At 43.4% G+C, this 16,947-nt stretch overlaps 2 protein-coding genes across 9 annotated transcripts in view; one reads left to right on the top strand and one right to left on the bottom strand.

Moving 5' to 3' along the window:
• Positions 1–4,331: 4,331 nt before the first annotated feature.
• On the bottom strand, positions 4,332–11,128 carry B2M (beta-2-microglobulin). Of its 2 annotated transcripts, XM_004056100.4 has the most exons (4): positions 10,859–11,128; positions 6,777–7,055; positions 6,123–6,150; positions 4,332–4,870 (listed from the first exon to the last, which is right to left on the bottom strand). In XM_004056100.4, exons 1-3 carry the CDS (start codon positions 10,923–10,925, stop codon positions 6,137–6,139), a joined length of 360 nt encoding a protein of 119 aa, XP_004056148.2. In that variant the 5' UTR covers positions 10,926–11,128; the 3' UTR covers positions 4,332–4,870; positions 6,123–6,136. The 2 variants fall into 2 exon arrangements, with proteins under 2 accessions (XP_004056148.2, XP_063555052.1); XM_063698982.1 differs by having other exon boundaries at positions 4,332–7,055; positions 10,859–10,983.
• The window catches only part of PATL2 (PAT1 homolog 2), a 45,722-nt gene continuing 39,872 nt past the window's right edge, over positions 11,098–16,947 (top strand). Inside the window, exons 1-4 of one of the 7 annotated variants that reach the window (XM_063698976.1) lie at positions 11,205–11,452; positions 11,543–11,601; positions 12,271–12,387; positions 14,386–14,678. The gene's annotated coding sequence lies outside the window, so the exon portion shown is untranslated. Of the gene's footprint in view, positions 11,602–12,270; positions 14,679–16,947 lie in introns of all 7 variants that reach the window. The other 6 variants (XM_063698974.1, XM_063698975.1, XM_055363590.2 and 3 more) reach the window with 6 other exon arrangements.

Below are 16,947 nucleotides of genomic sequence, written 5' to 3'. Positions count from 1 at the left end.
AATAAGGTTAATTGAGCTTCCAGTATTCCTCCTCTTTGCTTGCTCTCTTCTAAAAAGAGAAACTAAGGCATGCTCCAAAGGAACTGTGAAAGTTGGTCATCAAACTGGGTCATTTTTGTCTTACTCAACTAAAACAGAGTCAAGAAGCCAGGGAGAAGCACTCAGGGCACAAAACATTGTTCCAAAAATGCGATTTTCTGCAAGCCTGGAAGCTGAAACTGCCTGCTATCATCTGAAACCAGGTTTAACTAATGGCTACTGAAATGACCTGCTACAACTCTGAGACTAGTTCTGTTCATTGTCATCATTTGCCAATCAAAACTTGCCAGCTCCTCAAAACCTTACTAGCACCAGTGAAATTTTCTCAGAGCAATAAGTAACATTTTCCCATTTTATAAAACCTTTTTGTACTTCAGACATGCCAAAGACCAGCTGGTCTGTGTGTATGCCCTGAGTTGCAATTCTTTCCTCCCAAATAAAACATTTTAATTTCAGAGATTCAACTCTATATTTCATTTGACTTTGACATAGTATTACCTTGTAATATCAGCCAGCAGAGCAGCCCCTCACAAAATAGCTCTGTTGAATGATATGGAATGGAGAGAGAGTTCTTCATGACTGAACTCAATGGGTTTGTCAATCTTGGATGTACATTAAAACTATCTAGAGGTTTTTAAAAAAATAACACTATACCTGGGCTCCATACTGAGAGATTATGGTTTAATTGGCCTGGATGGGAGTCTGGGAAGCTGGTGAGTTGTTGTTGTTGTTGTTGTTGTTGCTGTTTTTGAGATGGAGTCTCACTCTGTCACCCAGGCTGGAGTGCAATGGCATGATCTCGGCTCACTGCAACCTCTGCCTCCGAGGTTCAAGTGATTCTCTTGCCTCAGCTTCCTGAGTAGCTGGGATTACAGGCGCGTGCCACCATGCCTGGCTAATTTTTGTATTCTTAGTAGAGACAGGGTTTCACCATGTTAGCCAGGCTGGTCTTGAACTCCTCGTAATCTGCTCACCTTGACTTTCCAAAGTGTTGGGCTTACAGGCATGAGCCACCGTGCCTGGCTTGTTGTTTTGTGTGTGTGTGTGTGTGTGTGTGTGTGTGTGTGTGTGTGTGTGTGTGTGTATGTTTGTTTTGTTCTTACAAACTCTACATGTAATTTTAGTTTGCAGCCAGGTGAAGAGTTAATGAATGGCCTAGGTAAGTGTGGTATAATATGAAACACATTTGGTCTTTGTCCCCAGTTCCTGTCAGAAGTTCCTAAAAGCCTTTGAATTTTGAGTAATAGGAGTGTCTTTTGTTATTAATAATAAGCCTCTTTGGTAACCCTTGAGTATATGCTAATGACGTTATACTCATTATAGGTTTGGACCCCTAGATAGCCTTGGGATGGTGCTAGTCACCGGAAAGACCAAGTGATGAGAAGATTAGTGTGTTGGAACTTCCACCCCCACCCATCCTCCTCTGGGAAGGTGAAGGGGAGCTGGAGATCAAGCTCTATAAAAACTCTTGAACGATGAGCTTCCTGTTTGCTGAATGTGTGGAGGTGCTGGGAGGGTGGCATACACCTGGAGAGGGCATGGACTGTCACCACCGCAACCCCCTACATATAGCCCTATTCATCTTTTCATCTAGTTATTCGTCTGTAGCCTTTAATCTTTTATAATAGATTGGTAAATATGAACTGTCCTAGCAAATTAACCAAAGTCAAGGAGGCAGTCATGGGAGTTCTGGTTTCCAGCTGGTCAGTCAGAAGTAGAGGTAACAACCTACAATGTGTGATTGGCATCTGAAGTGGAGGGCAGTCTTGTGGGACTGAACCCTCAACCAGCGGGATCTGACACCATCTCCAGGTAGATCCCATCAAAATCGAATTGAATTATGGGATACCCAGTTGGTGTCTGCTGGAGATTGTTTGGTGTTGTTAAATTAAGTTTAGCCTAGGCAGGGCACAGTGGCTCATGCCTGTAATCTCAGCATCTGGGAAGCTGAGGCCAGAGGATCACTTGAGGCTAGGAGTTTGAGACCAGCCTGGACAACATGGTGAAACACCATCTCTACTAAAAACACAAAATTAGCCAGGCGTGGTGGCGCATGCCTGTAATCCCAGTTACTCGGGAGGCTGAGGAACGAGAATCACTTGAACCCTGGAGGTGGAGGTTGCAGTGAGCCAAGATGGTGCAACTGCACTCCAGCCTAGACAACAAGAGAGAAACTCTGTCTCAAAAACAGGTTTAGCCTAAAGTTGCCTTAGCTGGGCACAGTGGCTCACACCTGTAATCCCAGCATTTTGGGAGGCTGAGGCGAAAGAATTGTGCAAGGCCAGGAGTTCATCTCTACTAAAAATTTAAAAACAAAATTAGCCAGGCATGGTGACATGTGCCTGTAGTCCCAGCTACTCTGGAGCCTGAGGTGGAAGGATTGCTTGAGGCCAGGAAGTCGAGGCTGCAGTAAGCCGTGATCATACCACTGAACTCCAGCCCGGGTGACAGAGTGACACCTTGTCTCAAAAAAAAAAATTAAATAAATAAATAAAACTGCCTCCCTATGTAAGTTCAGGCTAAAGATTTCTCTCTGCATAGTGAACTGTAACCTAACTGGATGTGTAAACAGACTGTAACTTACTGTTATACCACAGAGTCTCAGCCAATCACAGGTGGCCAACTCTTCAAACCCTGTTTAAATGAGGCAAATGCTGAACTGCAACCAATCTGGCTGTTTCTGCCCCTGACTTCCATTTTCTGCACATCACTTTCCTTTTTCTGTCCCTAAATGTCATCCAACCATGTGGCACCCCCAGAGTCATTTTGAACCTATTCTGGCTCCGGCAGCTGCCTGGTTCAAGAATCATTTTTGCTCAGTTAAACTCTGTTAAATTTAATCTGTCTAAAATTTTTCTTCTAACAGAGTGTGGGGGAAAACCCCTACATATCCGGTCACAGAAGCGTTACGTGTTAAGTGTAAGAGTAGAAATTTTAAAACTTTGTTTTTCTTTCAGAGTATCATCCTCCAATTTTTTTCAGCTGAGTTCCTACAAGTCTTCCCCCAGACACCCTTCCTCCACTGTTTGGAATTACCCAAACCTGCCATGTGGCTGTCCTTCCTGGCTACCATGCCTGGAAACCCAGGCCCCACCCGCCAATCAAGAGAACCACTAGCAACTTACTCTCAGCTCAGGCAAATGGCTTCTCTAACACCTCCCTAGATTTTTGTTGTTCCTTGAACAACAACATTTCTTTTTTTAAAAAATTATTTTTTGTTTTTTTTAATTCAATTGTTTGAATTGAGACAGGGTCTTGTTATGTTGCCCAGGCTGGTCTCGGACTCCTGGGCTCAAGCGATCATCCTACCATGGCCTCCCAAAGTGCTGGGATTACAGACATGAGACACCTCGCCCAGCCTGAACAACAAAATTTCAATTGCCAAGTTCTTCGCGCATACCTATGCTATATTCTTATCAGGATATATTTTAATTATTTGAGTGCATATCTGTCCCTCCGCTAAACTGAGAAGATTGGGAGCAGTGTTGTGTTTTATTTATCCTGTCAGTACCTAGAACTAGCTAACTCAGATTCTTGGTCAAATAAACAAAGCTGGCCATCAGGTATAAAACTATGCCTTGAAAATTTTAAATCTGTTATTTGTCATTCAAAGTACAGCTGGCCTTCCGTATCCAGGGGCTCCACATCTGTGGATTCAGCAAACCATGGATCAAAAACACTGGGGAAAAAAAGGGATGGTTGTATCTTTACTGAATATGTACAGACTTTTTTTTCTTGTCATTATTCCTTAAACACTAACAACTATTTGCATAGCATTTACATTGTATTAGGTATTACAAGTAATCTAGAAATGATTTAAAGTATACAGGAGGATGTGCATAGGTTATATGCAAATACTATACCATTTTATAGAAGGGACTTAAATATCCATAGATTTTGGTGTCCAAGAAGGGGTCCTGAAGCCAATCCCCCAGGGAGACCAAGGGATGACTGTATATCTATTCCTTGCTAAAATATTAAATCCTTCAGATACTTTTGCTCCCACTTAGAGTCTGCATGCTCCTCATGACCTGGCCCACAGGAAAGAACTCTGGCTAAAATATAGAAGGCTGGCCTCCCACTAGACAGCTGTGTCACCCCAACTATGCCATTTAACTTCTTTGAGCATCAGATTCCTAATCTGGAAAGTGTAGATCACTGAGGCCCTTTACACTGTGAGCCAAACTCTATATACAAGGGGTTCACATTTTTTACCAAGTGGAACTTGAAGACTGTTTCCCTGTTTGAAAATACAGGGGTAATAGTGGGAGTGAGATATAAGAGACAACACATCAAGTTTTATGATTTATTTAACTTGTGGAACAAAAATAAACCAGATTAACCACAACCATGCCTTACTTTATCAAATGTATAAGAAGTAAATATGAATCTTATATGACAAAATGTTTCATTCATTATAACAAATTTCCAATAATCCTGTCAATTATATTTCTAAAATTTCCCCCAAATTCTAAGCAGAGTATGTAAATTGGAAGTTAACTTATGCACGCATAACTATCTTAACAAGCTGTGAGTGCAAGAGATTGAAGAGTTCAAATCTGACCAAGATGTTGATGTTGGATAAGAGAATTCTCTGCTCCCCACCTCTAAGTTGCCAGCCCTCCTAGAGCTACCTGTGGAGCAACCTGCTCAGATACATCAAACATGGAGACAGCACTCAAAGTAGAATTATAAAGAAGATCATGTCCATGTTAACATTATTATAACCCTACATTTTGTGCATAAAGTGTAAGTGTATAAGCATATCAATATTAAAAAGCAAGCAAGCAGAATTTGGAATTCATCCAATCCAAATGCGGCATCTTCAAACCTGAAAAGAAAAGAAAAAGGTTAGCAATGAATTTATTTTATTTGGATTGCAGATCTCATTACCAAACTTGTCTAATTTCTACTGTGTAGATCACCTTTTTAAAAGAAGTAGCTGCAGACAGTTCTCCAAACCCATTATAAAGAGTATATCCTGTTAGTGTATCCCTTTGGTGCTCCCAAAATCTTAGAAGAAAAAATGCTGGTATGATGTTTTGGTCAATGATGGACTGTATATACGACAGTGGTCTCATAAGATTAAAATAGCTTATTTTTACTGTAACTTTTCTATGTTTAGATACACAAATACTTACCATTGTGTTACAACTGCCCACAGTATTCAGTACAGTAACAGGCTGTACAGGTTTGTAGTCTAGGAGCAATAGGCTATACCATGTAGCCTATGCGTGTAGTAGGCTACAACACCTAGGTTTGTGTAAGCATTTCTCAGAACATGTCCCTGTCATTAAGTAACACATGACTATATTAGAGTTCAGGTCCTGGCTCTACAATTTACTAACAGTGTGATTGGGCAGATCATCTACCTTCCTGATGCTCTCCCAAATCAATTCCCTGTTCTAGAATATAACAGGAGATTTGAATGGGGTTTCAGCATCAATGTACCCTGGGCAATAGAATTTCATTGAAAAGCCTTTGGACTCCAACTAAAGATGCAGAGAAGTCCAAGTTCCTCTCTCTCTCTTGCTTCTGGAGCTCCTTGTAGTTACATCTATTATAGTATCATTATATCAAGTTATAACAATCTGTTTCCCTTTATCTCCTCTAGTGGCCTGGGAGCCTCTAAGAGGCAAACACAGTCCCCATACAGGAATGGGATGTCTGCAGAACTGTATAACTCCTCTCTTCTGTCTGAAGAATAAAACAACATTATACAAAGGAAAAGAGTGGTTCATTTTCTCTCCTCAGCAGAGATGTCCAATGTGGAAATGGCAGAAGAAAGATCAAAGCTTTGCAGGTAATGTGGGTAACCACCTGCCTTTATCCTGCAATACCATACTGGCAGTTCCTTTGCCCTCTCTGTAGAGGGTCAGTAATATGGCCATACCTGGGGCCATACACCTTCTTCATGCCACTCCACAGGAGAAGGGAACATGACCCTGTAGGATTCTTCTTTCCCTGCTAAAATGCTACTCTGTCAATGTTCTCCACATAGTGAGGGTTATCATGTTAGAGCTGTCTATAAATAGTCCTCAGGACAGTGAAACAAAAACATTTTCTTAAGGTCAAAAACTTACCTCCATGATGCTGCTTACATGTCTCGATCTATGAAAAAGACAGTGGAGAAAAAAAGGAAGACATTAAGTTTTACTTTTAAAATACCATGTACTAACAAATGTCTAAAATGGTTAGAAATAAGGCTGGCAGAATAGGCTGCTGTTCCTACCCATGAATACCTTGTTTAGAGCTACCCAGCAGGAACAAGCCCTTCCTACTAGCCTCAGATACCAATCCAGCCAGAAAGTACTGGAGGAGTCCAGGATTATAGGATGCTAGGATAGCAGGACTTACAAACAAAGGCCTATACCTTCTTGAGATGTTCGTTCAGTGCTAAATATACCTGAAGCTGCCACAAAAGCTAGAGGAAGCCAGTAGGTAAGAAGTGTTAAGAGTGTATATGTATTCGTGCAAGTGCTGCTGCTGCTCCCTGCTCAACTGCAGGGAAACTACTGGTTCAGAAACCATGCTGTGCATCAGTATCTCAGCAGGTGCCACTAATCTGATCTTTAAGAACATTCCCTGACAATCCCAATATGCAGATTGTTTATATCAGATGGGATGGGACTCATTCAGGGTAGTATGGCCATAGACCTTTTTTATATCAAAGCAGCTTTATGATATGACTACTCATACACAACTTTCAGCAGCTTACAAAAGAATGTAAGACTTACCCCACTTAACTATCTTGGGCTGTGACAAAGTCACATGGTTCACACGGCAGGCATACTCATCTTTTTCAGTGGGGGTGAATTCAGTGTAGTACAAGAGATAGAAAGACCAGTCCTTGCTGAAAGACAAGTCTGAATGCTCCACTTTTTCAATTCTCTCTCCATTCTTCAGTAAGTCAACTTCAATGTCGGATGGATGAAACCCAGACACATAGCAATTCAGGAAATTTGACTTTCCATTCTCTGATGGATGACGTGAGTAAACCTGAATCTTTGGAGTACCTGAGGAATATCGGGAAAAGACACATTAATATTGCCAGGGTATTTCACCTGGGGCTAACTTGGTGTCAAGCTATATCAGGCACCAAGTGTTTACATTTGGTCATCGATTTCTCCCAATTCCATTTCCACTCTGGCCAAATGAGCTTCCACCTTCCCAACAAGCCACCTCCATTTTGAAGAATAAACCATGACTTGGTATCTTTCCCTCATAATTCCTCTACACATGCCTTTTTTGTTTTTTTTCTAGCAGATTTCTAGCAGTATCTTCTGTCACTGGAGATTGTGCTGCATTTTTAAGAGCCTTTCTCTGGAGGCTCTCAAGGACTTCTGATGCCCTCTCAGCACTCATAGCATTCCTTAACACATCACTCAAGAGTCTACATGATTTGGCCCCAAGCTACTTTTCAAAGTTCATTTCTCAGTTCATAATAGCCCCCATCAAATTACTCATGTTATTGTACTCTGTTTCCACCCCTTCCATTTTTTTTCTTATGTTTACTCCTTTCTTTTTGGTTCCTGCTCCTGCCTTGATCTACACCCATCTGATTTTCTAAACTGTATGAAGTGTCTAGTAGAGTGCCTGGGACACAGCAATTGCTCTATACGTGGCAGATGTTATTACCTGAGGTTCCTAAGTGTATCAACCCAAGGTATGTTCTTTATTTTTATTTTTATTTTTTGGGGGGATGGAATCTCATTCCATTGCCCAGGCTGGAGTGCAGTGTGCAGTGGTGAGATCTCAGCTCACTGCAACCTCCGCCTCCTGGGTTCAAGTGATTCCTGGGACTACAGGCACACACCACCATGCCTGGTTAATTTTTGTATTTTTAGTAGAGACGGGGTTTCACCATGTTGGCCAGGCTGGTCTTGAACTCCCGACTTCAAGTGATCAGCCTGCCTTGGCCTCCCAAAGTGTTGGGATTACAGGCACGAGCCACCGTGCCCAGCCAACCCAAGGTATGTTCTTACCAAACAACACAACCTCTTTATTTCTGCTGAGGGTTTATATGCCAGACCCCTCTCTGACTTTGTACCTAATTTCATGAGCTAAAAAACAAAGAAACAAAACCTAAATGCATACAAGAGCTGGCAAATACCTTAAATGGTTGAGTTGGACCCGATAAAATACAACAGGGAGAGGTGAGGACTATGGCAAATGGGACAGAACATACTTTCCATTGTGATCAAATGGAGTAATGCATGTGACAGTGGGATTTGCGTTTTAATTAGCATCCACAGGTGATTGCTGTAAACTAGCCAGGTTGGGAATATATTGCCTAATGTTTCAGAAACAGTACTTTCCAAAATGAGAGGCATGACTAGACCATCCATGGGGAAGTGGGAAGAAAATATTATAAACTCTATATTTTTCATCGAAAATGAAGAGAAGTGTTAGTGCTACTAAATATACAGATTGACACTAAATATATGTGTATAAAATTCTTTTAAATACACTTATATTCAGGGTATATGATCATTAAAAGGCAGCTACTCCTCCTTGTCTGGGAGGCTGTGGGGAGAAGGAGGAGTACCAGGCCACCTTGACCAGATATATCTCTCTAGAAACACCCTATCATTAAGGAAAGGCTACTAGCCCCATCAAGAGGTGGATTGGGGAATCTAATGAAGACCTGATTTTTTTTCATAACATTAAAAGCTAAGAGAGCTCTTTGCATCTGAGCTTCTAATAATAAGAACATATTAAATGCCTCAGGGGTCAGAGCACAGATTCATCCTGCCTGGAACTCTCTGTTTGAGGGAAGGCGGCAAGATTTTGTGAGAGCATCACTGTAATCTTTTCTAAGAAGAGGACAAGTATCAGACAGGCTGGGTTTGAATTTGGGCTCAACCAGTTACCGGCTTTGTGACTTTTGGAGAGTTATTTAAGCTTCCAAAACTTAACTGAAAAATTAATTTATGCCCACAGTAAAACAAAAACAAAACCCACACACAGGTCAGAGGAGGAAAATAGACCTTCAGAGGCAATCACCATTACATGTTTCTTGTGGTATCTTCCAGAAATGGTCTATGCATGGCACGTATTACTTTGGAAATTTTCAAAATAAGATTTTTTTTTAAATATCAGATTGTTATTTTTTAAAATGACATCTAACATAACCAGCAAATACCAGTAATGGTGATGATATATACATTATCCTTTATGTTGTAAATAAATTGTATTCAAATTAAATGCAATTTTCTCATGATCAAAACATTCTGCTTTCGATCATGTTTTGCCAGAGGAAAAGGTGAGCGCGCTTAGTGTACTGCCTGGTATTTAGAAAGTGCTCAAGATCTTTGGCGTCCTCAACAGTCTTGGTAACCATCTTGGATTATCTTTATTAATGGTTTTACAACTCCCCTGACTGACAAACCTTCACTTCTTTCTTTCTTTTCTTTTCTTTCTTTTTTCTTTTTTTTTTCTTTTTTGAGAGACAGGGTCTCGCTCTGTTGCCCACGCTGGAGTGCACTGGGGCCATGATAGCTCAAAATCCTACGCTCAAGAGATCCTCCCGTCTCAGCCACCGGAGCAGCTGGGACCACAGGTGCGAGCCACCACACCCGGCTAATTTTTGTTATTATTTTTTGTAGAGACCAGGCTTCACCATGTTGGCCAGGCTGGTCTCAACTACAGACCTCAAGCCATCCTCCCGCCTCGGCCTCCCTAAGTGCTGGGATTACAGGCGTGAGCCACCACGCCCAACCCCCTCATGTTTTCAAAACCGAAAGTAAGAGGCACAGTACATCTTGGAAACAACCAGGCAAAGAGCCAAAGAGGAAGCCCTCTGTACGAAAAGACCACAGGGCCCATGCCGCCCAGTTTGCTCTGGAGAATCTCACGCAGAAGGCAGGCGTTTTTCTTAAATGCACGAATTACAGCCAAAAGGCATGCGCTCCCGCAAAGGCCCTGGTTAGGCTTGACTTCAATCTCGATTGCTGCCATTTATCCCCTGTGTAATTAAGTTTCTTAAAATCTGGGTGCCTTAGTTTCTTCATCTGTGAGAGGCAGAAGATAACCATAGTAGTTATTTATGGCGGAAGATAACTATTTTCAAAATTAAATGACGCAAAGCGCATAAAGTCCTTGGCACACAGAAAGATGTCAATAACGGGTAGTTCTTATAATTTTTTAAAAGTGACATGTGATGGGAACAAATAAGTTAATTATTCGAAACCGCTTTGTATCACAGCCAAGCATTCTACAAGCGTCGTGTGCTGTTTCCTCGCCACGGTGTAGCCCCACATGGACCCGGAGGTGCTAGGGCAGGCGAACTTAGCGGGCGCCTAGACGAAGTCCACAGCTCTCCAGCCCAAGGGAAGCAGAGCCGCAGCAGACAGGCTTACCCGGGCGACGCCTCCCCCAGACCCCAAGCGCCCCTCCACGCGTTCACAACCCTCAGCGCCGCGCCTCTGGGACGAGCCTACCCGTACCCAACTCCAGCTGCGCTGGGGGAGCCAGAGGCCCCGCGAAAGAGCGGAAGAGAAACCCTCCCCCAACCTCGGCGCTCTGACGCTTATCAACGCCCTAAACTTTGTCCCGACCCTCCCGTCGCCGTAGGCCAAAGGTCTCCCCTGCTCCCCGCTGAAAGGGGCAAGTAGCGCGCGTCCCGGGTGCGCACCCCCTTCCCCACTCCCAGGCCACCCCGCCGCTTCCCCGAGACCCAGCCCTGGACTAGCCCCACGGCGGGCCACCAAGGAGAACTTGGAGAAGGGAAGTCACGGAGCGAGAGAGCACAGCGAGGGCCACAGAGGGTGCGGAGCGGGAGAGGAAGGACCAGAGCGGGAGGGTAGGAGAGACTCACGCTGGATAGCCTCCAGGCCAGAAAGAGAGAGTAGCGCGAGCACAGCTAAGGCCACGGAGCGAGACATCTTGGCCCGAATGCTGTCAGCTTCAGGAATGTCCGCCGGCGCGACGCCTCCACTTATATTAAATGTGTGCACAGCCAATCAGGACAAGGCCCGCAGCGACCGTCACCTGTCTCCAAGCCAGCGACGCAGTGCCAGGTTAGAGAGAGGGACTTTCCCGTTTTCAGTTTCCTTTTCTTAGAGTCTCGTGATGTTTAAGAAGGCATGCACTAGATTGGGTGAGTTTGCTGTCTGTACATCGGCGCCCTCCGACCTGGGGTGAGCGCCCCAGCTTGGGACACCGGGCGCTCATTCTAGGACTTCAGGCTGGAGGCACATTAAGGCTGCCCCCTCGCTTTGCAGACTGGCCCCAGAGATGCTAAGTGACTTGCTAATGGTGCCCCAGCCAGTTAACGGCTCGGACCTGCATTTTTCATTAGAGAAAACGGAAACCCAGAAGATTAAGATCTCTGAATGCTACCTAGCAGAAGGAGAACTTCTGTTTATAACTACAGCTTGGGAATTCGCTGCAGGGTTTCTCGATTCTCTGGGTAAGAAAAATAGTCCCAAAAGCATCCTGAGGACAGCTCAGAGAAGGTGCTAGTGAAAGAGTACCTTTCTTGCTTCTTGTATCCCTCCAGGAAAAAGTGTTTGGAAAGTTCTGTGCCAAGAAGTTCCTCCCTATGTCCTTGCTGTTTAGGTAATTTTCTTTGTTCTGTTGATTTGTGGGGGGGGGGGGGGGGGGGGGGGAGGGGAGAAAAAAACGACCACTAATAGTAAAAGCAGTAACTGCTAGGGCGTTAGAGCTTCCAGCGCCCTCTAGGTACATCATTCTCTTAGTTTCCACCCTAGAACAGGGGCTGGCACATAGTAGGTACTCAGTAAACCGAATGAACGAATGGATGGATGAATGAATGAATTAGTGAATACATAAATAAACTGTAGGAGGAAAGAATTACCCCCATTCATTTTATGGACAGGGGAAACAAAGGCTAAGAGACTAGAATTCAAACTCTGGCCTGATTCCATTGACATTAATATTTTATTCACTGGAAGACAAAGGGCTCGGCAATTTTAGTGAGAGTTTGAACTGCATCTGCCTTGGACCCAGCCAAGGACGTTAAACATGACAGGCAGACCCACTAAGAAAACCTACCCTCTAAAGTGACCATAAATAAGGTGCCGCCATTTCGTGGTGGTGGAGTCCACAGATCTTTTCTAAGAGCAACAGTGAGAAGAGGAAGTGGACCATGGCGATGGGGAGGGGCAGAGATCTTGGAAGTCACCATGGTTTTCAGTTGAAAGGATTTGCCTAGCTTCCCCAAGGAGCACAACAAATAACTTCTAGGTTTCTTTTACATATTTTTAGGTTTTTGATAATCCTTATTGTGGAGGCCATGCCTAAACTAAGAAAATGCAATACTCCATGGACCTAATGAAATGAGATAATGCACAAGAGAGAGCCTCCCACAATGCCTGGTACATAGTAAGTGTTCTGTAGTGTTTAATAAGCGCTATAATTATTAATATTATTTACCTAGTTTTTCTACCAGCCCTCTCAATAACTAAAATATGAGAATAATTGTTATGCATAAGTGTATGAGTTAAGACACTCTTGCTCCCTCCCTTTTCCCCCTTTTAAAAACTCATATAAGGCACTAAAGGCCTGAAATGTTACTGTTGAGTTGTACTAGAAAAGTGCCTTAGAAGTTTAGCAAGGGACAGGGCTATTTTTGCCTCTAGTTTCTTGTTTACTACATCACAGAGAAACACTAAATTTAAAATCCATTACAGATAGATTCTGATTTACTCACTTGGAAAACCAATTTAAAAACCAATAAAAAACAGTACAGATAGAAAAAAGTCGATTTTACAGTTTTCTTTGGGGGGGAATGCCTGTATTTTTCTTGGACTTACCATTTATGACATGTTTTGAATAGTGAGGGTGAAAATTATGTATACAACTATTTGTTTAAAAACAAGAGCACTGTTTGCCTAGGATGGCAAATTTGGGAAGTCTACAAACATGACAATTTCTTTTTTTTTAATTTTTAATATTTTTGTGGAGACAGAGTCTTGCTGTGTTGCCCAGGCTGGTCTCGAACTCCTGGTCTCAAGTGATCCTCCTTCCTCAGCCTCCTGAAGTGCTAGGATCACAAGCATGTGTTACCACGCCCAGCCACAAATATGACAGTTTAATAGCTTTATCTCCCAGTAGTGCAATTAACAGATTAATAGCGGCCTTTTTTTCCCCTATATAACCCTCTTAAAATTTTTTTACAATGAACATTTATTCGAAGTAGTAAATGTTGGCAAGAATTTAGAAGAACTGGAACTCTCATACAATCCTGGTGGGAATATAAAATTGTATAAACAATTTGGGGCTGGATGTGGTGGCTCACACCTGTAATCGGAGCACTTTGGGAGGTCAAGGCGGGTAGATCACTGGAGATCAGGAGTTTGAGACCAGCCTGGCCAACATGGTGAAACCCTGTCTCTACTAAAAATACAAAACTTAGCTGGGCATGGTGGCAGGCATCTGTAACCCCAACTACTCAGGAGGCTGAAGCAGGAGAATTGCTTGAACCTGGGAGGCAGAGGTTGCAATGAGCCGAGATTGCACCATTGCACTCCAGCCTGGGCAACAGAGCAAGACTCCATCTCAAAAAGAAGAAAGAAAAAGGAAAACATTTCGACAGCTCTTTATAAAGTTAAACATACACTGGCCATAATATCCAGCCACTCCACCCAAGGTATTTGCCCAAGAGAAAATGAAAGCATATGTCTATACAAAGACTTGGACATTAATGTTTAATGTTTATAGCAGTTTTATTTGTGATAGCTGAAAACTAGAAACGATCCAACATACATCAACAGGTAAATGAATAAACCCATTGGAGTATATATCCATACAATGAAATACTATCATCAACAAACAAGGAATAAACTGTTGATACATGTAACATGGATGAAATAATCACGGTAAATAAAAGAAGTCAGACAGAAAAGAACGTATACTATATGATTCTGTTTATATAAAACTCCAGAAAAGGCAAACTATAATCTATATGACAGAAAGTAGATGAGTGGTTTCTAGAGGGAAAGGAGATCATCTAAACATGAGGAAACTTTAGGGTTGATGGATATGTTAATTATCTAGAGTTCAATGATGATTTCAGTTATATTTTAGAACTTATTGTATACTTTAAGTGTAATATATTGTATGTCGATTATAAATATTTAAAAGGACATAGCCAGGGGAGGTGGAGCAAGATGGCTGAATAGAAGCCTCCACTAATCCTGCTCCCCGCAGGAACACCAAATTGAATAACTATCCACACAAAAAAAAGCACGTTCATAAGAACCAAAAATCAGGTGAGTGATCACAGTACCTGGTTTTAACTTCGTATCACTGAAAGAGTAACTGAAGAGGGTAAGACAGTCTTGAATTGCTAAATGCTATCTCTCCCCCATTCGCCAGCAGCAGCCACCTGGCATGGAGAGAGAATGTGTGCTTCTGGGAGAGGAAGAGTGCAGTGATGTTCAGACTTTGCATTGGAACTCAGTGCTGCCCAGTCATAGCACAAAGCAACACTGGGAAGAACTCACCCAGGTCCCATGGAGGGATCATTTAGACCAGCCCTAGCTAGAGGCAAATCATCCATCCCAGCAGTGGGAACCTGAGTTCCAGTAAGCCTCCCGACCATGGGCTGAAGTGCTCTGAGGTTCTGCATAAACTTGAAAGGCAGTCTAGGCCACAAGGATGACAATTCCTGGGTAAGTCCTGGTGCTGTGCTGGGCTCAGAGCCAGTGAATGTGGGGGGCACACAACCTAGTGAGACACTAGCTGGGATGGCCAAGGGATTGCTTGCACCACCCCTCTCCCAACCCCAGGCAGGGCAGCTCAAAGCTCAGAGAGAGACTTCTTTCCTCTGCTTGAGAAGAGGAGAGGGAAGAACAAAGATGAGTTTGTCTTGCATTGGATACCAGCTCAGCTGCAGTAGGATAGGGCACCAGGCAAAGTCCTGAGACCCATATTCCAGGCCATAGCTCCAAGCTGACATTTCTAGCCACACCCTGGGCCAGAAGGGAACCTGCTGCCTTGAAGGGAAGGACCAGTCCTGGCAGGATTCCTCACCGCTGACTAAAGAGCCCTTTGGCCCTGAATAATCAGAAGTAGCCAGGTAGTACTCATCATGGGCTTTGGGTGAGACTCAGAGACGTGCAGGCTTCAGGTGTGACCCAGCACATTACAGCTGTGGTGGCTATGGGGAGAAATTCCTTCTGCTTGAGAGAAGAAGTGGAAAGAGTAAAGGGGACTTGGCCACTGTGGGGTTAGAATACCAAGTGTCCTCTTAAGGTCCCTGATTCCAGGCTTTGGCTCTTAGATAGCATTCCTGGACCTGCTCTGGGCCAGAGGGGAGCCCACTTCCCTGAAGGGTGAGTCCCAGGCTGGGCAGCATTCACCACAAGCTTACTGCAGAGCCCTTGGGTCTTGAGTATACATCAGCAGTAGCCAGACAGTACCCACCACAGGCCTGGGGTGGAAGTGGCCATGGCAAGAGACTCCTCAGCTTGTGGAAAGGGGAGGGAAAAGTGGGAAGGACTTTGTCTTGTGGCTTGGGTGCCAGTTCAGCCTCAGTGCAACAGAGTACCAGGTAGATTCCTAAGGTTTCTGACTAGGCCCCAGCTCCTTGAAGGCATCTCTGGATTCACCCCAGGCTGGGGGAAACTTGCCACCCTAAAGAGAGGGACATAAGCTTGGCTGGCTTTGCCACCTGCTAATTTTAGAGCCATAAGGCCTTGAGTGAACATAGGTAGTAGCCAGGCGGTTGTTACCATAGGCCTTGGGCAAGACCCAGTACTATGCTGGCTTCACGTCTGACCCTGCACAGTCCCAGTGGTGGTCACAGGGGTGTTTGTGTCACTTCTACCCCAACTCCAGGCAGCTGATCCCAGAAAGACAGACTTTGCCTGGGGGAAAATAAGGGAAGACAATAAGAGTCTCTGCCTGGTAATCCAGAGAATTCTTCCAGGTCTTATCCAAGACCACCATGGCAGTGCCTTTATGAGTAATCAGTGTTAAGTTGTCAGCAGTTTAAAATAATGAGTGATAAAATATTATCTGCAAACCTCATGGTAACCTCAAATCAAAAAACATACAACAGACTGTGAAAGAGCCACAGCATTTCTGTGCTTGGTGTGCCCTCTAATGCAGATACAGCTGCAGTGACCAAAAACTTAGATCACAACACCCAAGTTCCTTTGAATTCCTGGAAAGCCTTCCCAAGAAGGACAGATACAAACAGCCCAGACTGCGAAGACTATAATAAATATTTAACTCAGACACTGATGAACATCCACAAGCATCAGGACCAACCAGGAAAACATGACCTCATCAAACAAATAAGGCACCAGAGGCCAATCCCAGAGAAACAGAGATATGTGACCTTTGAAACAGAATTCAAAATAGCTGTTTTGGCCAGGCACAGTGGCTCACACCTGTAATCCCAACATTTTGGGAGGCCAAGGTGGGTAGATCACTTGAGCTCAGGAGTTCAAGACCAGCTTGGCCAACATGGTGAAACCCTATCTCTACTAAAAATACAAAAATAGCTGGGCGTGGTGGCGTGTGCTTGTAATCCCAGCTACTCAGGAGGCTGAGGCAGGAGAATTGCTTAAACTTGGGAGGCGGAGATTCAGTGAGCCAAGATCACACCACTGCACTCCAGCCTGGGCAACTGAGCAGGACTCTGTCTAAATAAATAAATAAATAAATAAATAAATAAATAAATAAAAATAAAAAAAACTGTTTTAAGGAAACTCAAAGAAATTAAAGCTAACACAGAGAAGGAATTCAGAATCCTATCATATAACTTTAACAAAGAGATTAAAATAACTAAAAAGAATCAAGCAAAAATTATGGAGTTGAAAAATGATACTGACATACACAAGGGTGCATCAGAGTCTCTTATCAGTAGAACTGATCAAGTGGAAGAAAGAATTAGTGAGCTTGAAGACAGGCAATTTGAAAATATAATCAGAA

Source organism: Gorilla gorilla, chromosome 16 (genome assembly GCF_029281585.2).
Source record: "Gorilla gorilla gorilla isolate KB3781 chromosome 16, NHGRI_mGorGor1-v2.1_pri, whole genome shotgun sequence".
NCBI classification, from domain to species: Eukaryota; Metazoa; Chordata; class Mammalia; order Primates; family Hominidae; genus Gorilla; species Gorilla gorilla.
Note: the sequence above shows the minus strand (reverse complement) of the source record. Positions and strands in the feature narration are given on the sequence as shown.

Excerpts from the sequence above, each read along its gene's own strand:
- B2M (XM_063698982.1), bottom strand. The coding sequence starts at position 10,925 with ATGTCTCGCTCCGTGGCCTTAGCTGTGCTCGCGCTACTCTCTCTTTCT. Across the intron at positions 7,056-10,858 it reads TGGCCTGGAGGCTATCCAGC|GTACTCCAAAGATTCAGGTT; the intron begins GTGAGTCTCTCC and ends GATATTCCTCAG.